Genomic DNA, 18,520 nt, shown 5'->3' with positions numbered 1-18,520 from the left:
ATGTATGTATATGACTACTACTAAGACACATAGACCACTTTAAACAGAAAAAGTAGGTTTTCTGTTCAGTTCCTCTTTCTAACCAGCAATGAACGGCACAGTTTGAGTTGACTGTAGAGACTAATGCAATGCAGTAAAATTAATAATTTAGGTCAAATGAATTAATTAATGTTAAGACAAAACATACCCAAAAACTAAATCCAACAAATGAAAAAATCAAGGCTTGAAAGGTATGTATCAAATCAGCAAAACAATCACAAAAGGTCCAAATAAAATTAGAAATGTACCAGTTTTTTGACATCCCGACATAAACAATAGGTACTAGTGCACACTTCAGGATGAAGGTAAAGAATCTGAATCCATCACACAGTATTGAGTATCTCTGCTCTGACCCTGACCCAGGAAACTCAACTATGATCAAACACAATCAGCTTAAATATCACAAAAAGTCCACCTAAAATTAGAACCGTACCTGTTTGGTCTGCCTATCACTCCTCTCTGCAGCCCCCCATCGCTGTGAACACAATAAACTGGTCCTTATTGGTCACTTCCAGCACACTGGCTGACAGAGGCTCAGGTCTCACTCTTCACAAGGTGCTTTAATGAACGTCTTGGTGTTCAACAAGTCTGGTCCTCTGATAACAGTCCTATGTCGCAACATTGTTCCTGTAACTCTCTTGCCTCATAGGGGAACTGAACTCTGTGGTCAGAGTCGTGTCACGTACACAGAGTGATGGAAAAACCCTGCTTCACTAGTAGTTCAGTTGATATCAAACATTCAAGCAGGACCCAGGTATTTAAAGGATGAAACAGGACCCAGGTATTTAAAGGATGAAACAGGGTATTTAAAGACTTTATTTGATAAAGGATGAAACTTCAACCAAACTACAGTAGAAACATTTATTTTTTGGAGAGCAAGGAGGAGGACACACACACACACACACACAGATATACACACACACACACACACACACACACACACCCACACAGATACACACACACACACACACACAGATACACGCACACACACAAACACAAACACACACACACACACACACACACACACACACACACACACACACCTCCCTCACTAGAATAGAACTAATTTGCCTCAAATTTGAAGCTGAATGAATAAATGAAGCAAATAACCACTAATTCAGCGAGACAGCGGGCTTCGCGATGTATGCGCGCCGCCATCTTGGTACACGCCCTCCCTGCGTGATTGGTGGATTTGGTAGCAGGCTAGGTTGAGTCGCTCAGACGCTGCCTTTTGATTGGTCGATTCGCACGTCCGTCTTCTTCGCCACACGTGTTGTCGGTATTGACAAACATTTCAGTGACATGCGCGCGATGTCCAAGATGGCGGCGCGCATGCATCGCGAAGCCCGCTGTCTCTCCAGAGTTTGCGAATTAGTGGCTATTTGCGTGTTTATTTCAAGTATTCTCGCTAAAAACAGTTTAGCGTCCATATCGTACAGCCGACGACAACTTCTGGACATCGGCTCCGGCATTCCAGACATCTTTTATCGACGCAATACCCTGAGATTAGAGCAGAACAGCGGGACCAGCTGACTCCGCTACACCGACCGGGATGGAAAACCCAGCCGAGGGAGCCGAGGTGGGCTGAGAGCTCGGCTCAAGATAACATCCACATCGACTCTCACTACCTCGTCTTTTCTCCTCACCGATGTTCCTTCCCTGGATGAGACAAGATGGATGAACTGCGGCTGCGGATCCCCCCCCCCCCCCCCACACACACACACACACACACACACACACACACACACACACACACACACATGGATGACGGACTGCAACATGATGGTTCTCACGGAAACCTGGCCCAACAGCGAGGTGTGGTGGGAGGGGGGGCTGCTCTGTCTTCACTCTCTGAATATGTTTGCCCTCCTCAAATCCTGACCCTCCTGGCCTTAGATCAGCTCATGGGACTCCACAATACTGCACTAACCCAATAGCAAGCAAATACATTATACCAGACGTAGAAATCCAGTCACGACAAATGCATCCATGGTTGCTTGCTCCCCTGTTGAGAGCAACTATAACTCTCACTTATGCATTCTTATCATAATGCACCACAGTGATCTTTTGGCTGCATGTAGCTGCTCTCTGCTGGACTGGGGAGTCCACCCTGTCAACTACAGACACTGAGGTGAGGTCTCAGACTATTCTTGTTGTCAGACACGTCATTACTAAGTGTCTGTTACATTATCAATGATACTCTTGTTGCTCTGCAAGGCTCAATGATTGAGACAGACAATGTCCATTATTTTCCAATCAATTCCTATATCATGGTTCTGTGTGTGTGTGTGTGTGTGTGTGTGTCTGTGTCTGTGTCTGTGTCTGTGTGTGTGTGTGTGTGGTGTGGTGTGGGGTGGGGTGGGCACTCTCTCAATAACCTTTCTTTCCTCAATTCCTCATCAATCTGGCCTGAGATCAGCTGATGGGGCTACACAACCCAATAGCAATCAAATATACCAGACTGAGAAATACATTGACTACAAACCTGCCTGTGATTGGCTTGAATCATGAATTCTTATCATAATGCACCTCAGTGATCGTTTGGCAACATGTATTTATTCCTCATTCAGGCTGAATGGATGTCACCTCACAGAGAGATGCTGTGAAGCGTTGGCCTCAGCTCTCAGCTCAGACTCCTGCCACCTGAGAGAGCTGGACCTCAGTAATAATGATCTAGGTGACGGGGGGGTGAAGCTGCTCTCTGCTGGACTGGGGAGTCCACACTCTCAACTACAGACACTGAGGTGAGGTCTGAGACTATTCTTGTTGTCAGACACATCATTCCTAAGTGTCTGTTACATTATCATTGTATGGAATCAATGATACTTGAACAGAAAGGCTCAATAATTGAGACAGACAATGCACATTATCTTCCAATCAATTACTATATAATGTGCGTGCGTGCGTGCGTGCGTGCGTGCGTGCGTGCGTGCGTGTGGTGGCGAGGGGGCTGCTCTGTCTGCACCCTGTGAATATGTTTGCCCTCGTCAAATCCTGACCCACCTGGCCTTAGATCAGCTCACACAATACTGCACTAACCCAATAGCTAGCAAATACATTATACCAGACGGAGAAATCCAGTGACTACAAATGTATCCATGGATAATTGTTCCCGTGTTGAGAGTAACTATAACTCTCACTCATGAATTATTATCATAATGACACTGAGGTGAGGTCTGAGACTATTCTTGTTGTCAGACACATCATTCCTAGGTGTGTTACATTATCAATGAAACTTGCTCTGCAAAACTCAATGACGGAGACAGAACATTTACATGATCTTCCAATCAATTCCTAAACTCTTCACTGTGATAACACTAGGCCTACTACTTTAGTTGTATTCTACCTTTTTCTTTTGTGAACTCCCAGACCGTCATCCCGTGCATGCACCCTTAACCTAGGACTACTTTCCCCTCCAAAAATATAAATAAATCAATATAAGGTCCACAATATGACCGGTCTTCATAATTGAAAAATAAGCGATGAAGGATACCGTCTTACCTATCTCAGATGGGGTGTTTTTGAGAAACCATTTCAGAGGGACAGCAACACATGCACAGTTCAATAACAAGAGGCCGCCCTTTAGGTCAGGATGGCCTTGCAGCTGACTCAGCACATCCCCACCAACAGATATAACCCAGGGGACAGATATAACAGCTGTCAACCTGACTGGCTGTCTTGATTCGTACCGTTACTACATACAATCATAAACAAGTATAATACTGATCATAAAGGAATCAATGGGGGGGGGGGCACTCTCTGAATACCGTTACTCTCCTCAATTCCTGAACAATCTGGCCTTAGATCAGCTGAGGGGGCCACACAATACTGCACTAACCCAATAGCTAGCAAATATACCACACTTAGAAATACATTGACTACAAACCTGCCTGCGATTGACTTGAATCTTGAATTTTTATCATAATGCACCACAGTGATCGTTTGACTGCATGTATTTATTTGTATTCCTCATTCAGGCTGAATGGATGTCACCTCACAGAGAGATGCTGTGAAGCGTTGGCCTCAGCTCTCAGCTCAGACTCCTGCCACCTGAGAGAGTTGGACCTCAGTAATAATGATCTAGGTGACGGGGGGGTGAAGCTGCTCTCTGCTGAACTGAGGAGTCCACAGTGTCAACTACAGACAATGAGGTGAGGTCTCAGACTATTCTTGTTGTCAGACACATCATTCCTAAGTGTCTGTTACATTATCATTCTATGCAACCAATGATACTTTAACAGAAAGACTCAATAATTGAGACAGACAATGTACATTATCTTTCAATCAATTACTATAGTGTGTGTACGTGTACGTGTGCATGTTTGTGTGTGTGTGTGTGTGTGTGTGGTGGGATGGGGTCTGCTCTGTCTTCACTCTCTGAATATGTTGCCCTGCTCAAATCTTGACCCACCTGGCCTTAGATCAGCTCATGGGACTACACAATACTGCACTAACCCAATAGCAAGCAAATACATTATACCAGACGTAGAAATCGAGTCACTACAAATGCATCCATGGTTGCTTGCTCCCCTGTTGAGAGAAACTATAACTCTCACTCATGAATTCTTGCACCACAGTGATCGTTTGGCTTCATGTATTTATTTGTATTCCTCATTCATATGTGGCCTTTCAACTGCCAAATGAAGAGGATTTAAAGCTGCACATGTACATTAGAGAGGAATAATCAGATTCTTGATATCAAATGGAGTGACACTATTTCCCCAGGTTATCAGGCTGTGGAGTCCCAGAGGAAGGCTGTGTTTCTCTGGCTTCAGCTCTGAGGTCTAATCCCTCCCACCTGAGAGAGCTGGACCTCAGCTACAATCACCCAGGAGACTCAGGACTGGCGCTGCTCTCTGCTGTACAGAAAGATCCACTCTGTAAACTACAGACACTCAGGTAAAGGCTGAATATGTGGCTGGACATATCAATGAGATTAATGCACTGTATCTATTTTCCTCATGATTGTGAGTGTGTCATTCAACCTCTGTGTGTTCTTCTGTGGTTGATATAGTGTGGACCATGGTGGAGAGTGCAGGCTCAAACCTGGGCTGATCAAATGTAAGTCACCAACGCTGTAGAGAATAGGACTGTGATATTACTCAAGAACCAGGGTACAGCAGAGTTCAAACAAAGCACCAATATTGTATTCATATGTAAATCTAAAATATTTGTAAATGTCAATTAGTTGTATCCCTTGTAAAACATTTTAAATTAATAAGGAATATTTTGTGAAAAAATGAATGTTGCCATAACAAGATCACATTGTGAATGTTGTAAGTTATTCAGTTGTATTGATTTGATGATTATTTTTGGCCTCTCAATCAGATGCCTGTGAGCTCACACTGGACCCAAACACAGCACACAGAGACCTCTCTCTGTCTGAGGAGAACAGAAAGGTGACACTGGGGAGAGAGAAGCAGCCGTATCCTGATCACCCAGAGAGATTTGAGAGCTGGTCACAGGTGCTGTGTAGAGAGGGTCTGACTGGGCGCTGTTACTGGGAGGTAGAGTGGAGTGGGGGAGAGGCTGATATAGGAGTGACATATAAAGGAATCAGCAGGAGAGGAGGCGGTTATGACTGTGTGTTGGGATACAATGACAAGTCCTGGAGTCTGTTCTGCTCTGATGACAGTTACTCTGCCTCGCACAATAATAAGGACACTGACATACCTGTCCCCTCCTCTGGCTCCCACAGAGTAGGAGTGTATCTGGACTGGCCGGCCGGCACTCTGTCCTTCTACAGCGTCTCCTCTGACACACGGACCCTCCTGCACACATTCCACTCCACATTCACTGAGCCCCTCTACCCAGGGTTTTGGCTTCTGTATGTGGACTGTTCAGTGACCCTGTGTAAACTAGTCTAAGGGAGATCACACTGAACACCAAAGGCTCAAAGATGACGGATCAGAACATGATGCAGTTGGATAGTGGTGTGTTTTCACTGAGATGTTGGATGTACAGATGTTCCCTCTCCCAGTGTGTAGGGTGTAGGATTGTTGTGTGTAGTTATATTATTTTTTACTATATATATATATATATATTATATTATATTCAATTAAATAAAATGCATCTGATAGTTAAATAGGCTGCAATAGAGTGACAAAAAATAGAAGCTTACATGTTTTTTAGTTGTTTTGATGGAAAAGCAACTGACAATCCAGATGAATGATTAGATGATCAAATCAGACTGATGATGAACTCTGAGAATAACACAGGAGAGAGTGTCTGTATGTATATAAGAGTTGGTTAGATTGGGTGTTTGAGTTGTGATGCTGGATCACGTTGCTGTGTGTAAGATAGCAGGGAGTGGATGTGAAGACAGCTCTCCTTCTCTGTCAGTACAACATGGACATGTTCTGTAATTCACTTTCCATAGATTCCTTCACCTGTCTCTCTATCCAACGTACATGTTGTTCCTTCTCCTGTGTGTCTGTGTGTGTGTGTGTGTGTGTGTGTGTATATATAAGAGTTGGTTAAATTGGGTGTTTGAGTTGTGTCACCGAGGGTGAGTCTAGTACGGCCTTTCCCCGGCCTGAACACCATTCCCAACGTTCCCCAGTTAAGCACGGCAGGATCGGCCCGAGGTTCGAGAGCAACCTTGGTGAATCACCATGACACTGCTAGAAAGAGAAAAACCTTAGCAGCCGGGGGCCCGACCTGACGAGGGACACCGCGGCTGAGGATGTTCCTGAAACACATTTTATCTTTGATCTATCCTTCAAATAGGTGCAACTGCATAACTGCTTATGAATGATAAGTTGATTCAAATAGGTGTGACTGCATAACTGCTTATGAATGATAAGTTGATTCAAATAGGTGTGACTGCATAACTGCTTATGAATGATAAGTTGATTCAAATAGGTGCAACTGCATAACTGCTTATGAATGATAAGTTGATTCAAATATGTGTAACTGCATAACTGCTTAAGAGGAACTAGAGTGTGAGTGTATGACCCCGTGTCAACATGTCTGCTTAGGCCTCATTATGATGACGGCATGCTACCAATGAAAGTACTAAGAATAGAAGAATACCAATGTTTGATTGTGTAATCTTACTCAGGGATGATTACTGAAGTATGATACTATATTACTGCAGCTTTTTTTTGATGATACAAAGTTTTATCACTGCATAAAAGGGGTTATTGTGTAAGGCCTACGGGGGGAAGTAGGTCAGGTGGTGGGAATCCTCAACAAAAAGTACTACTGTGTCCATAATCAAGTATGAGAATGATAACAATGATTAAGTGTAACAATGTGAAGTATAGAGTGATTTACTGGTATTGATTTATGGATATGTTTGATTACTATACTGTTTTACTGTTTGGATGTATTGTTTTGATGAGGTCTTCTAACACTGAGAGTTGAGGGACAGAAAAACTTCCTTAATAGGACTTCCCTTAAAAGCACTTCCTTATTTACTTTATTAGCAAGCTACTTAGCCACTAGATTAGCTTAGCCATGGTACTAGCTACCTGCCAAAAGGGTTAAAACACCGCTCTGTTTGTTTTTTGTAAACAAAGATGATGGCATATGGGAGGTTTTGGATCAGAAGCAGAGTATAAAAAGAGCTTCCTGGAGCAGTACATCGGTCATTCCCCGCTGAGGAACGTTAAAACCTGAAGGACCGGAGCAGGAAGGAGTGTGTTGGATACCTCACCCCGGGGTGAAACTGGAGCTCTCATTGTCTGGTGCCCGAGAGGTTGACCGTAGCCGGAAAGCTGAGACACTCTGCGGGAATCAGAGTCCCTCGGCCAGGGGAGCATAACACCGGCTCTTTACCACAGCCGTGGCGGAAAGAGGAACCGGCTTCACTCGACGGAGAGGAACTGGGACATCTCTAAATTTCACAGACAAGTAGATCAGGCAGAGTAGGGGTGGAGGTAGAGATTTTATTATTTTCTAATTTTTATCATTTTTATATTTTCATCATTTTAATATTTTAATACTCTGTCTGTAACCCATTTTTATGATAACTTAGCTATGCTGTACTGCTTTAATCCATTATTAAACAATCTAACCTGCATTTAAAGTAACAGTTTTTTAAACTCAATTTTTAAAATGTTTATTTTTATTGAACTATTCCATTCATCATTAGTGTTTTACCTCCTCCTGGTGACCTCCTTTGGGTAAATTGTACTTACCGATAAACACCTTTTCGCAACCACACCAACTTGCACTCATATAAGATTAGAGCAGTCGTTAACCATAGAGGTTACCCACTTCTGTGTACGGTTTTCGGGGGAGTTTTCAGTTCAACTGAAGTGGGTAAAGGAAGTCAATGGAGGAACTATGGGACGTAGACTGTTAACAGCGGAGTGAGTCTAATCCACACCAACCTACACAGGACCTGTTAGGAAGTAGCTTACAGGGTAAGACCCTGCAGGCTGAGGTCCATACCTGTTAGTCGGAGGGTTGGTCCGGGGTACCTGTACAGGGCCTGACTGCCGGGAGACAGTAGTTGAATCACTAGCAGTTGAATCACTAGTAGTTGAATCACTAGTAGTTGAATCACTAGTAGTTGAATCACTAGCAGTTGAATCACTAGTAGTTGAATCATCACGAGTAGTCGAATCACGAGTAGTTGAATCACTACACAGCAAAATCGACAGGCTCAAATGTTAATTTCAACACTTTTAAAGTGTCCGGAGGGGTCCACTCCCCACAGAATGAATTGAACACTTTTGAAAGTGTTGCCATGTTTACACTATAATAGAGTTAATATCAACTCTTTCTATAGTTGAAATTTAACACTGGTTAACATTTACCAGTGTTACATGTTTTCAACTCCAGTGCTTAGTGTTAGAAATTAACTCTCTCAGTGTGATTTGAATTTCTATAAAAGGAGTTGCCTCATTAACACTATAAAGTCAAAATATGCTACTATACAATTAAAATAAAACATTTAAATATTTCAATAATTCGGAGATAAACCAATTAAAAATAAGAATGACATACAAGTTGATTGCTTTATGAAAAACATGTTTTATTTTGTTATCATCCAGATCTTGATGGCAGATAAATAGAAGACAAATAAAGACAATTTAAATGTACACGTTACACTGGCTCCCTTCTGTAGGTAAGCAAAGGTACAAAGTCAATATGCATGGTTTTTATTACTAAGCATTTCATCACATCTTATTTACAGATGGATTGAACAAAATGAGATGATGTATGTCGCAGAATAGTACCAGACTTTGAGGCTTATTTATTCAAAATAAAAAATAAAAAATAATGTAACAACTTCCCTGTGACACCTTTGTGACAGAAGTGCAATCTGTATTTACTGAGAACTTTTCTACATATAAGAATAGGGCACTATGTATGCTTTGTGACTATTCTCATTAGAGCACTGCTTGTCAAATGGTTTGAAATTAGTCAGGTCATCCACGCAGATAACAGAAAACTCATCCATTTGGTCTTCTATACAGTAGGCATTAAAGTGGTCATCATAGTACATTGTTTCTACATTACAGGCTATTATGAAAGCACGCTCTTCGTATATAATAATATCACAGATCTTTTTGAAAGCAGGGAGATCATCGCTACATCCAGTGCATTTGAACAAATCAACCTGGTACTCAGTACCATCATTTCTGACCCAGTTGGTGCTTGAAACACTTGAACATGCTTCTAAATATAATTTCTGACTAAGTTCTTCCCCACCTTGCAAGGTGCTGATTGTTTTTGATGTAGGACCAAATTCAAATAATCTAAAACAATAATTTTTAAATTGAAACGCCAATTGGCGCTGATGCTGCTTCACCAATGATTTGGTGAGATTTTTGAAATCTTTACCACATCTTTTGAAAAATGTGTGTTTGGCTTCAAATCGCATGCACCACATATGGATAAGAGGGCCATTTTGTTGCATGCATCTCGGATAGTGTATCATCAAATGGTGCTTGAGGATCAACTTCTTGTCGGGAAACAATGCTTTGAACAGAGTATGGTGATCACAGATCAGATGTTGGTGATCACAGATCAGATGTTTCAAGTAAGATATCATCCCATCAGTTATGGTGTAGGAAAACACTATATTGACTATCTGTATTAGAAGCAGAAGAAAGTTCCAGTGACTGTTATCCCTTTCAATGACATCACCCAATATAAGTGGAGTGTTGTGCAGAAGACACCATGACTGGACGGCATTCTGACCCAGATGTTTGCTCTTATCATTCATCTTTAACCCACTTGGTTTGTTTTTATGTTCTGTGGAACCGTAATTAAAGCTCTGTATCCTGTCTGACAATGAGTTCAAAGAGACATAGGCCTGTTTAACAAGGTACTCAAAAACCAGCTTAAGTTCATACTGTACCACACCCTCTAGCAAATCATGCATTATATCAACAGCATAGTTATCAGTGTTATGGAAATACTCTAATGAATTGAGCACACATGACTTTTTAACACCATATAATGACCGCAGTTCAGGATTTTTATTTAGTGCCCTACATTGTTCAGTATGACCCTCTTTGGAACGGAAAATTAACCAAGGATGATTCTCAGTAAATACAGATTGCACTTCTTCCTTACTCATTAAACAAAACCTACAGAAATGTGCTATTTAAAGCCAGATTATCTCCTGTTACTTGAATTACTGAGTCAAACAATGGTTCTTCAAAACAAGGAAGCTGTATTCCTTCGGTTTCTAAGATTTTCAGGTCATCAATAAGAGGCTTTAGTATCACATCAAAACCATATGTCTTCAGATCTTCAGTGTAGAATAGAGCTGCAAGATGTAAATTCATCAGTACTGAGTTACACTTGGGTGGAAGATTTTTTAGAGTAAAGTAGACACCCCCAATTTTGTGTATCACCTTCTTGGAACCTAGAGGGTTAGCAGTTTCAAAATCGTCGTAATAGAGCTACTCACAACCAACCAGAGGTTTTCTAGTTTTTGTTTTGCTTTAATTTGTTTTGTTGTTTTATTTATTTTTTTATTGACATATTTTTTTGTTGTTGTCGTGGGGTTGGGAGGGGTGGTGGGGTAGGCGGGGGGAAAGAAAATGTAGGAAAGGAAAAAAAAAATGGTCATGTTAACCTGGCGCTGTGTCCATTGTGCTTTTCAACAATAAAAATATGTTTAAAAAAAAAAAAGTGGGGGAGGGGATTTCAGGGATTGCCCCCACCGCCCTTCCAGAACAGTGTACAGCAGTGGTTATCACACAGTGGTTATCACTAAATAATTTAATAGGATTTAGGAGTTTTTGCAAAGAATTCCCTGTCTCACTTCAAAACTATACTGCATATCCCATTCAACTTTCTGGATCCCTATGTTCAATCATTGTCATTTCTCTCACTGTGCAGACACATTTGGAAAGCACAACAAGATTTGAAGCAGCTACCTTCTGCTCATGGGGTATGTCTCCTACCATTACACCACCAAGCTACTCACAACCAACACACATTTCTTCAGCAGGGAAAAAACAAACCCAAACAACTTGTTTTCTTCCTTTTATCACACTGAGCTCAAATGCACAAATGTTGTCAACAAGTCACTCAACAAGTTGAATTGAGTCCATCTTAAATCAAGGATAATAGTTAAAACTATCCTTGTACTCAGACTCAATTCAACTTGTTCAGTGACTTGTTTAAAACATTTTTGCTTTTTAGCAAATTTTAAGAGTGTCATAGCAAAGGGTCTGAATACTTCTGTACATGAGATATTTCTGTATTTCAAAATGTTTATAAAAAAGTGTTTCTGCTTTGTCATTATGGGGTATTGTGTGAGGATTGATGGCAAAAATAAATAAACGTAATCACTTTTATCTACCAGGTTATTTTCTTTATTTACACATGATTCTATCTTTTCACATGGTCATTTCAGTCCATTATGGTATATTGTGTTTTATTTCTGGTGTACATGCAAACAAGACATGCCTCTCTGACATGTGGAGAGTCAACATGAGGTCACACGGCTCTTTGTTTCACAAACACTTTGTTTATATGGACATCATCATCATCATCATCATCATCATCATCATCATCATCATCATTGTAGTAAATGAAGGAACTTGACTCCAGGGTTAGTTCAGGCTAGTAGACTAGTGCTGCCTTTATCAGAATGAGAAGGAGGAGGCAGAAGGTGAGTTACTGTCATTACTACCAAAACACAGAGGCACTTGGGGGGAAATGAGGTTTGTGAGTTGTGGTTGGTCCATGGGAGAATAGAAGAGGGAAATAAACTATACATGTTAACATAAAGCATGATGGCCGACAGGACCAACTAGAAGAAGACTGAACTGTAAAGGAATGTAACAATCAATATAAAACAACAGAGGCTTGAATGTTACAAGTACAGGAAATGATCAATACAATTACACAGTTAAATGTGTCTCCCCTCATCCTCTCTGACCACACACACACACACACACACACACACACACACACACAGACACACACACAGGAGAAGGAACAACATGTACGTTGGATAGATAGACAGGTGAAGGAATCAATGGAAAGTGAATTACAGAACATGTCCATGTGGTAATCCAGCATCACAACTCAAAAACCCAATCTAACCAACTCTTATATACATACAGACACTCTCTCATGTGTTATTCTCAGAGTTCATCATCAGTCTGATTTGATCATCTAATCATTCATCTGGATTGTCAGATGCATTTCCATCAAAAAAACTATATATATAGATATATATATATATAGTAAAACATAATATGAGCCTTTGGTGTTCAGTGTGATCTCCCTGAGACTAGTTTACACAGGGTCACTGAACAGCCCAATCTCCAAAGATAAAACCCTGGGTAGAGGGGCTCAGTGAATGTGGAGTGGAATGTGTGCAGGAGGGTCCGTGTGTCAGAGGAGACCCTGTAGAAGGACAGAGTGCCGGCCGGCCAGTCCAGATACACTCCTACTCTGTGGGAGCCAGAGGAGGGGACAGGTATGTCAGTCTTCTTCTTATTGTGCCAGGCGGAGTAACTGTCATCAGAGCAGAACAGCCTCCAGGACTTGTCATTGTTTCCTAACCCACAGTCATCAACCCCTCCTCTCCTGCTGATTCCTTTATATGTCACTCCTACACCAGCCCCTCTCCCACTACTCTCTACCTCCCAGTAACGGCGCCCAGTCAGACCCTCTCTACACAGCACTTGGTCCCAGTAGTCAAATCTCTCTGGGTGATCAGGATACGGCTGCTCCTCTCTCCCCCGTGTCACCTTTCTGTTCTCCTCAGACAGAGAGAAGCGTCTGTCTGCTGTGTTTGGGTCCAGTGTGAGCTCACAGGCATCTGATTGAGAGGGCAAAAATAATCATCAAATCAATATAAATGAATAACTTACAATACTCACAATGTGATCTTGTTATGGCAACATTATTTTTTTCACAAAATATTACTTATTAATTGAAAATGTTTTAAAAGGGATAAAACTAATTCACATTTACTAATATTTTAGATGTACATATGAATACAATACTGGTGCTCTGTTTGAACTCTGCTGTACCCTGGTTCTTGAGTAATATCACAGTCCTATTCTCTACAGCGGTGGTGACTTACATTTGATCAGCCCAGGTTTGAGCCTGCACTCTCCACCATGGTCCACACTATATCAACCACAGAAGAACCCACAGAGGTTGAATGACACACTCACAATCATGTTAGAAAAATAGATACTGTGTATTAATCTCATTGATACGTCCAGCCACATATTCAGCCTTTACCTGAGTGTCTGTAGTTTACAGAGTGGATCTTTCTGTACAGCAGAGAGCAGCGCCAGTCCTGAGTCTCCTGGGTGATTGTAGCTGAGGTCCAGCTCTCTCAGGTGGGAGGGATTAGACCTCAGAGCTGAAGCCAGAGAAACACAGCCTTCCTCTGGGACTCCACAGCCTGACAACCTGGGGAAATAGTGTCATTCCATGTGATATCAAGAATCTGATTATTCCTCTCTAATGTACATGTGCAGCTTTAAATCCTCTTCGTTTGCCAGTTGAAAGACCACATGTGAATGAGGAATACAAATAAATACATGCAGACAAACGATCACAGAGCGTGCAGACAGAGCAGCCCCCCCTCCCACCTCACACACACACACACACACACACCACACACACACACACACACACACACACACACACACACACACACACACACACACACACACACACACACAGACACACACATGCACACACTATAGTAATTGATTGGAAGATAATGTACATTGTCTGTCTCAATTATTGACCCTTTCAGTGCAAGTATCATTGATTCCATAGAATGATAATGTAACATATACTTAGGAATGATGTGTCTGACAACAAGAATAGTCTCAGACCTCACCTCAGTGTCTGTAGTTGACAGTGTGGACTCCCCAGTCCAGCAGAGAGCAGCTTCACCCCCCCGTCACCTAGATCATTATTACTGAGGTCCAGCTCTCTCAGGTGGCAGGAGTCTGAGCTGAGAGCTGAGGCCAACGCTTCACAGCATCTCTCTGTGAGGTCACATCCATTCAGCCTGAATGAGGAATAAATACAAGCATTAAGTCATTTTGACTCAGAGAAAAATGTACATATGTGATGTGTTCTATCATTTCCAGTTGCATGTCGCCACACCTAATTACCATATAATTACATTTTCGTCCAAAACCCTTACATGGGCTGTTTTGGGATTTTAACATATTTCACTAGAACAACATGTTTTCTAATCATTTCACTTCGTTTTAAAGGTGAAATCATCATGTATCCATACTTTTCATGCCTTAAATGATGGATAGAGCGTTCAGTTCTAGATGAGTGGCAAGCTTCTTAAAACAGCAGTGTAAACTCACTGGCAAACAACTCACTCACTCCACTTTCACTAAAATAAAGGTGAAAAAATCATTAGCTGAACTGTGAACACAGCCTGCCATGTTATTATATATGCTACCTATGTTATTTGCTTAATGTCTGACCAAAAGTCTTCATTTGAGCCGCGGTGTGAGTATCCGTGGTACCGTGAGTGGAATGCAGTTTATAACCCAAGTATCAATACGGTGTTTTGTCCATCTACTTACAGTGCCGTCTTAGAGGCTGTGACCACTTGCAGCAGCCTCAGAAGACCCTCTTCTGATCTGGAGTACTTCTTCAGGTCAAACACATCCAGCTCTTCTTCTGAAGTCAGCAACACAAAGACCAGAGCTGACCACTGTGCAGGTGAGAGTTGGGTTTCTGAGAGACGTCCTGAGCTCAGGTAGCTTTGGATCTCCTCCACTAGAGAATGGTCATTCAGCTCATTCAGACAGTGGAACAGATTGATGCACCTTTCTGGAGAGGGATTCTTTCTGATCTTCTTCTTGATATACTTGACTGTTTCCTCATTGGTCTGTGAGCTGCTTCCTGTCTGTGTCAGAAGGCCTCGTTGGAGATTGGACTGATTGGACTCCAGTGAGAGGCCCAGGAGGAAGCGCAGGAAGAGGTCAAGGTGACCATTCTCACTCTGTAAGGCCTTGTCCACTGCACACTTGTGCAAGTCAACCAGAGGTTTGCGTCTGAGTGATGACCAAAACTTCCAGTGTGAGGATTTTTCCAGTGGATTCTCATTGCTGTTGCTGAATGTGAGGAACACATATAAAGCAGCAAGAAACTCCTGGATGCTCAGATGCACAAAGGTGAACACCGGCCTCCGACTGGTCCTCCCCTCCATCTTAAAGATCTGAGTGCATAAACCTGAGTACACTGACGCCTCTCTGACATGAATGCCACTCGTTCTCAAGTCTTCCTCATAGAAGATCAGATGTCCCTTCTGCAGCTGACGGAATGCCAACTGTCCAAGCTGAAGAATAATTGTTCCTGTGGGAATCTTCTCTTCATTCATTTTGTCAATCTGAGATTCCAGGAAGTCTATGTAGATCTCAGTCAGAGTCTTGGGCATCTCTCCTCTCTCTGCTCCACCGAATAGTCTCTCTAGAACACTGGCTATGAGCCAACAGAACATTGGTATGTGGCACATGATGTGGAGGCTCCTCGATGACTTCACATGGACGATGATTCTTTTGGCCAGGTTCTCATCACTGATTCTTTTCCTGAAGTAGTCCTCCTTCTGTTTTTCATCAAACCCCCGTATCTCTGTCCATTGGTCAATGTACTTTCGGGGAATCTGATTGGCTGCAGCAGGTCGGGAGGTTATCCAGATGAGGGCAGAGGGGAGGAGCTCTCCTGCGATGAGGTTTGTGATCAGGACATCAATGGAGGCCCGCTCTGTCTCGTCTCTCAGAACTTTTTTGAAGTTCAGAGGCAGTCGACTCTCGTCCAGGCCATCAAAGATGAACAGAATATTAGATTCCTTTCCCAGAGTCTTGATTGGTTTCATTTCAGGGAAGGATTCATGAAGCATTTCAATCAGACTGCGGTCTTCTTCTTCTTTGTCAGGATTCATTTGGTGAAAAGGAAGCAGAAACAAGAAATCAATGTGCTTGTTCTCATTTCCTTCTGCCCAGTCCAGAACAGTCTTCTGCACACAGAACGTCTTTCCCACTCCAGCGATGCCAAGCGTCAGCACTTTTTTTTTTTGGTCAGGCCGGGGTTTGAAAATGTTGCTGGTCTTGATGGTCTTTCCTGTGGCTGGGGTTATGGATTGAATACGTGTGACTTCATGCTCAGTACTGACCCCTCCCCAGGCCCCCTCGATCATGTGCAGCTCGGTGTAGGTGTTGTTTAGATCGATGCGAGTACCTTCCGTTGACGTCCCCTCATGTATCTTATTAACCCTCTTCTTGTAAAAGGATTTCAGTTCATCTTGAACTGCAACACAGAGTTCATTCTTCAATATTGTCAATATTGTGATTTTTATCAATATTATTGTGATTACTATCATTGAAATCTAATTCATCATTACCGCTTTTACTAGACCTCAGATGCAGGTTAGAATGTGAATGTGTGTGTGTGTGTGTGTGTGTGTGTGTGTGTGTGTTGGTATTGTTATTAATCAGAGTGAGTTGCTTTTGCATTCATTTATACAAATTCAGTCTTTTAACTCTGACAACACAAACGTGGAACTGACCTTTATTCCATTTCAGTTTGTCTGGACCTGACAGTTGCTCTGTATCTGGAAAAATCAACAATTCAGTTATTCTTCTATGATATTGTCATCATATCTCATTGTTGTTATACTGATCACTTTTATTATCACTAGTAATCAACCCAATCAACACTATATGATGAGAAGCCAGCTAGAACATGAAAACAGGCACAGCTCCAATGTGTTTGTGTGTGTGCAACCGACACAGACGACAACTTTTTGGGCTTTGAGAAGACATCCCAGGATACATCATCGAGGACTAAAACATGAGACACAGAAGCAGCTACGACAACACTGGCCTGATGAGGATGCAGGGGAAACCTGCTGCTCTTGACTTGACAATTCTGTGTCACATTCACAATGTACAAAATGGCTGCCATGGGTAAGGACATACTTATTTTGACTGTTAAAGCGAAGTCACAAATGGCTTAACAGTATGTATCAGGTGTCATGCTGCCAGAAGCTGTATGCCACCGAAAAAGCCAGCAATTGGTGCATGTGCGATTATTTAAACTTTGGGAGTGAGTTTTTCACTTTTTCAATTCAGTAACAGTCACCCCTCTGAACTCACTCCACAGCGACCCCAGCCGTTGACATAAGCACAACTGCAGATCTGAGTCACGGCACCAATACAACCGGCGTCACGCTGCCACACACAGTATGGCTTTCTCGTACACAAGCTAACACAAGTCTCAAATCTGTGTCCTCTGTATTGCCACCACACTTTACTGCCCACCGAAGCACCCAATGTTAACCAGCTATGCCACAGATAAGCTGAATGGCACGGATGGGTGTATTTCAACTTGAGGAGTGACTTTATCATCTCAACTCGGTTACATACACAGGCTTTTACACTGCTAAGCTTGAACACACTGTGGACCTGATTGCTAGTGCAGTTAGACAGGTGTTGCTATCAATAGTCACAATTCACAAGCATTCCCATGTGATGGCAAGTTGGTTTATTGAGAATGGTGACAAGATTTTTACTAATGTGCCGAATACATCAAATATTGTTGTTATGCAGAAATGGTTTGTTTTCCAAACCAGGTATTTATGTATTTATCTATGTATGTTAGTATATATGTACATATGTTGGTATGTATGTATGCATATATGTATGTTTGTATGCATGTATGTTTTAATATGTATTAATATGTATGTATGTATGTATGTATGCATCTATGTTAGTATGTTTGTATATGTGTATGTTATTTTGTATGTATGTATGTATGTATGCATGCATGTATGTTGGTATGGTGGTATGTATGTATGTAAGTAAGTATGTTAGTATACATGTATTTATGTATGTATGTTAGTATGCATGTATGTATTTATGTATGTATGTATGTATGCATGTATGCATGTATGTATGTATGTATGTACATCTGTATGTATGTATGTATGCATGTTAGCATGTATGTTATTATGTATGTATGTATGTATGTATGAATGTATATACTGTATGTGCATACG

General features: G+C 41.8%; 3 protein-coding genes across 4 annotated transcripts in view; 1 reads left to right on the top strand and 2 right to left on the bottom strand.

Annotated features, from left to right (window-relative positions):
- LOC310823744 (tripartite motif-containing protein 16-like) overlaps positions 1-6,037 on the top strand; it is a gene marked incomplete at its 5' end in the record, with an annotated part of 101,651 nt that extends 95,614 nt beyond the window's left edge. Inside the window, one exon of the mRNA XM_083696592.1 lies at positions 5,368-6,037. Within this exon, the coding sequence (XP_083552718.1) occupies positions 5,368-5,906 (539 nt within the window). The 3' untranslated portion in view covers positions 5,907-6,037. The remainder of the gene's footprint in view (positions 1-5,367) is intronic.
- Positions 6,038-11,843: 5,806 nt separating this feature from the next.
- On the bottom strand, positions 11,844-13,655 carry LOC310823742 (stonustoxin subunit beta-like; the record flags this gene model as incomplete). Its single annotated transcript, XM_083696590.1, has 2 exons — positions 11,844-13,288; positions 13,646-13,655. 2 exons carry the CDS (start codon positions 13,653-13,655, stop codon positions 12,735-12,737), a joined length of 564 nt encoding a protein of 187 aa, XP_083552716.1. The 3' UTR covers positions 11,844-12,734.
- Positions 13,656-14,949: 1,294 nt separating this feature from the next.
- Positions 14,950-18,520, bottom strand: part of LOC310823907 (protein NLRC3-like) — an 11,420-nt gene continuing 7,849 nt past the window's right edge. For both annotated transcript variants that reach the window (XM_083696847.1, XM_083696848.1), the window contains 2 exons: positions 17,030-17,074; positions 14,950-16,770 (listed from right to left, as the gene is read on the bottom strand). In XM_083696847.1, coding sequence (XP_083552973.1) covers positions 15,041-16,770; positions 17,030-17,074 — 1,775 coding nt within the window. In that variant the 3' untranslated portion in view covers positions 14,950-15,040. The remainder of the gene's footprint in view (positions 16,771-17,029; positions 17,075-18,520) is intronic.

This window comes from Argentina silus (assembly GCF_951799395.1).
Source record: "Argentina silus genome assembly, chromosome: Y".
NCBI lineage: Eukaryota > Metazoa > Chordata > Actinopteri > Argentiniformes > Argentinidae > Argentina > Argentina silus.
This window is presented reverse-complemented; position numbering and strand designations above follow the sequence as displayed.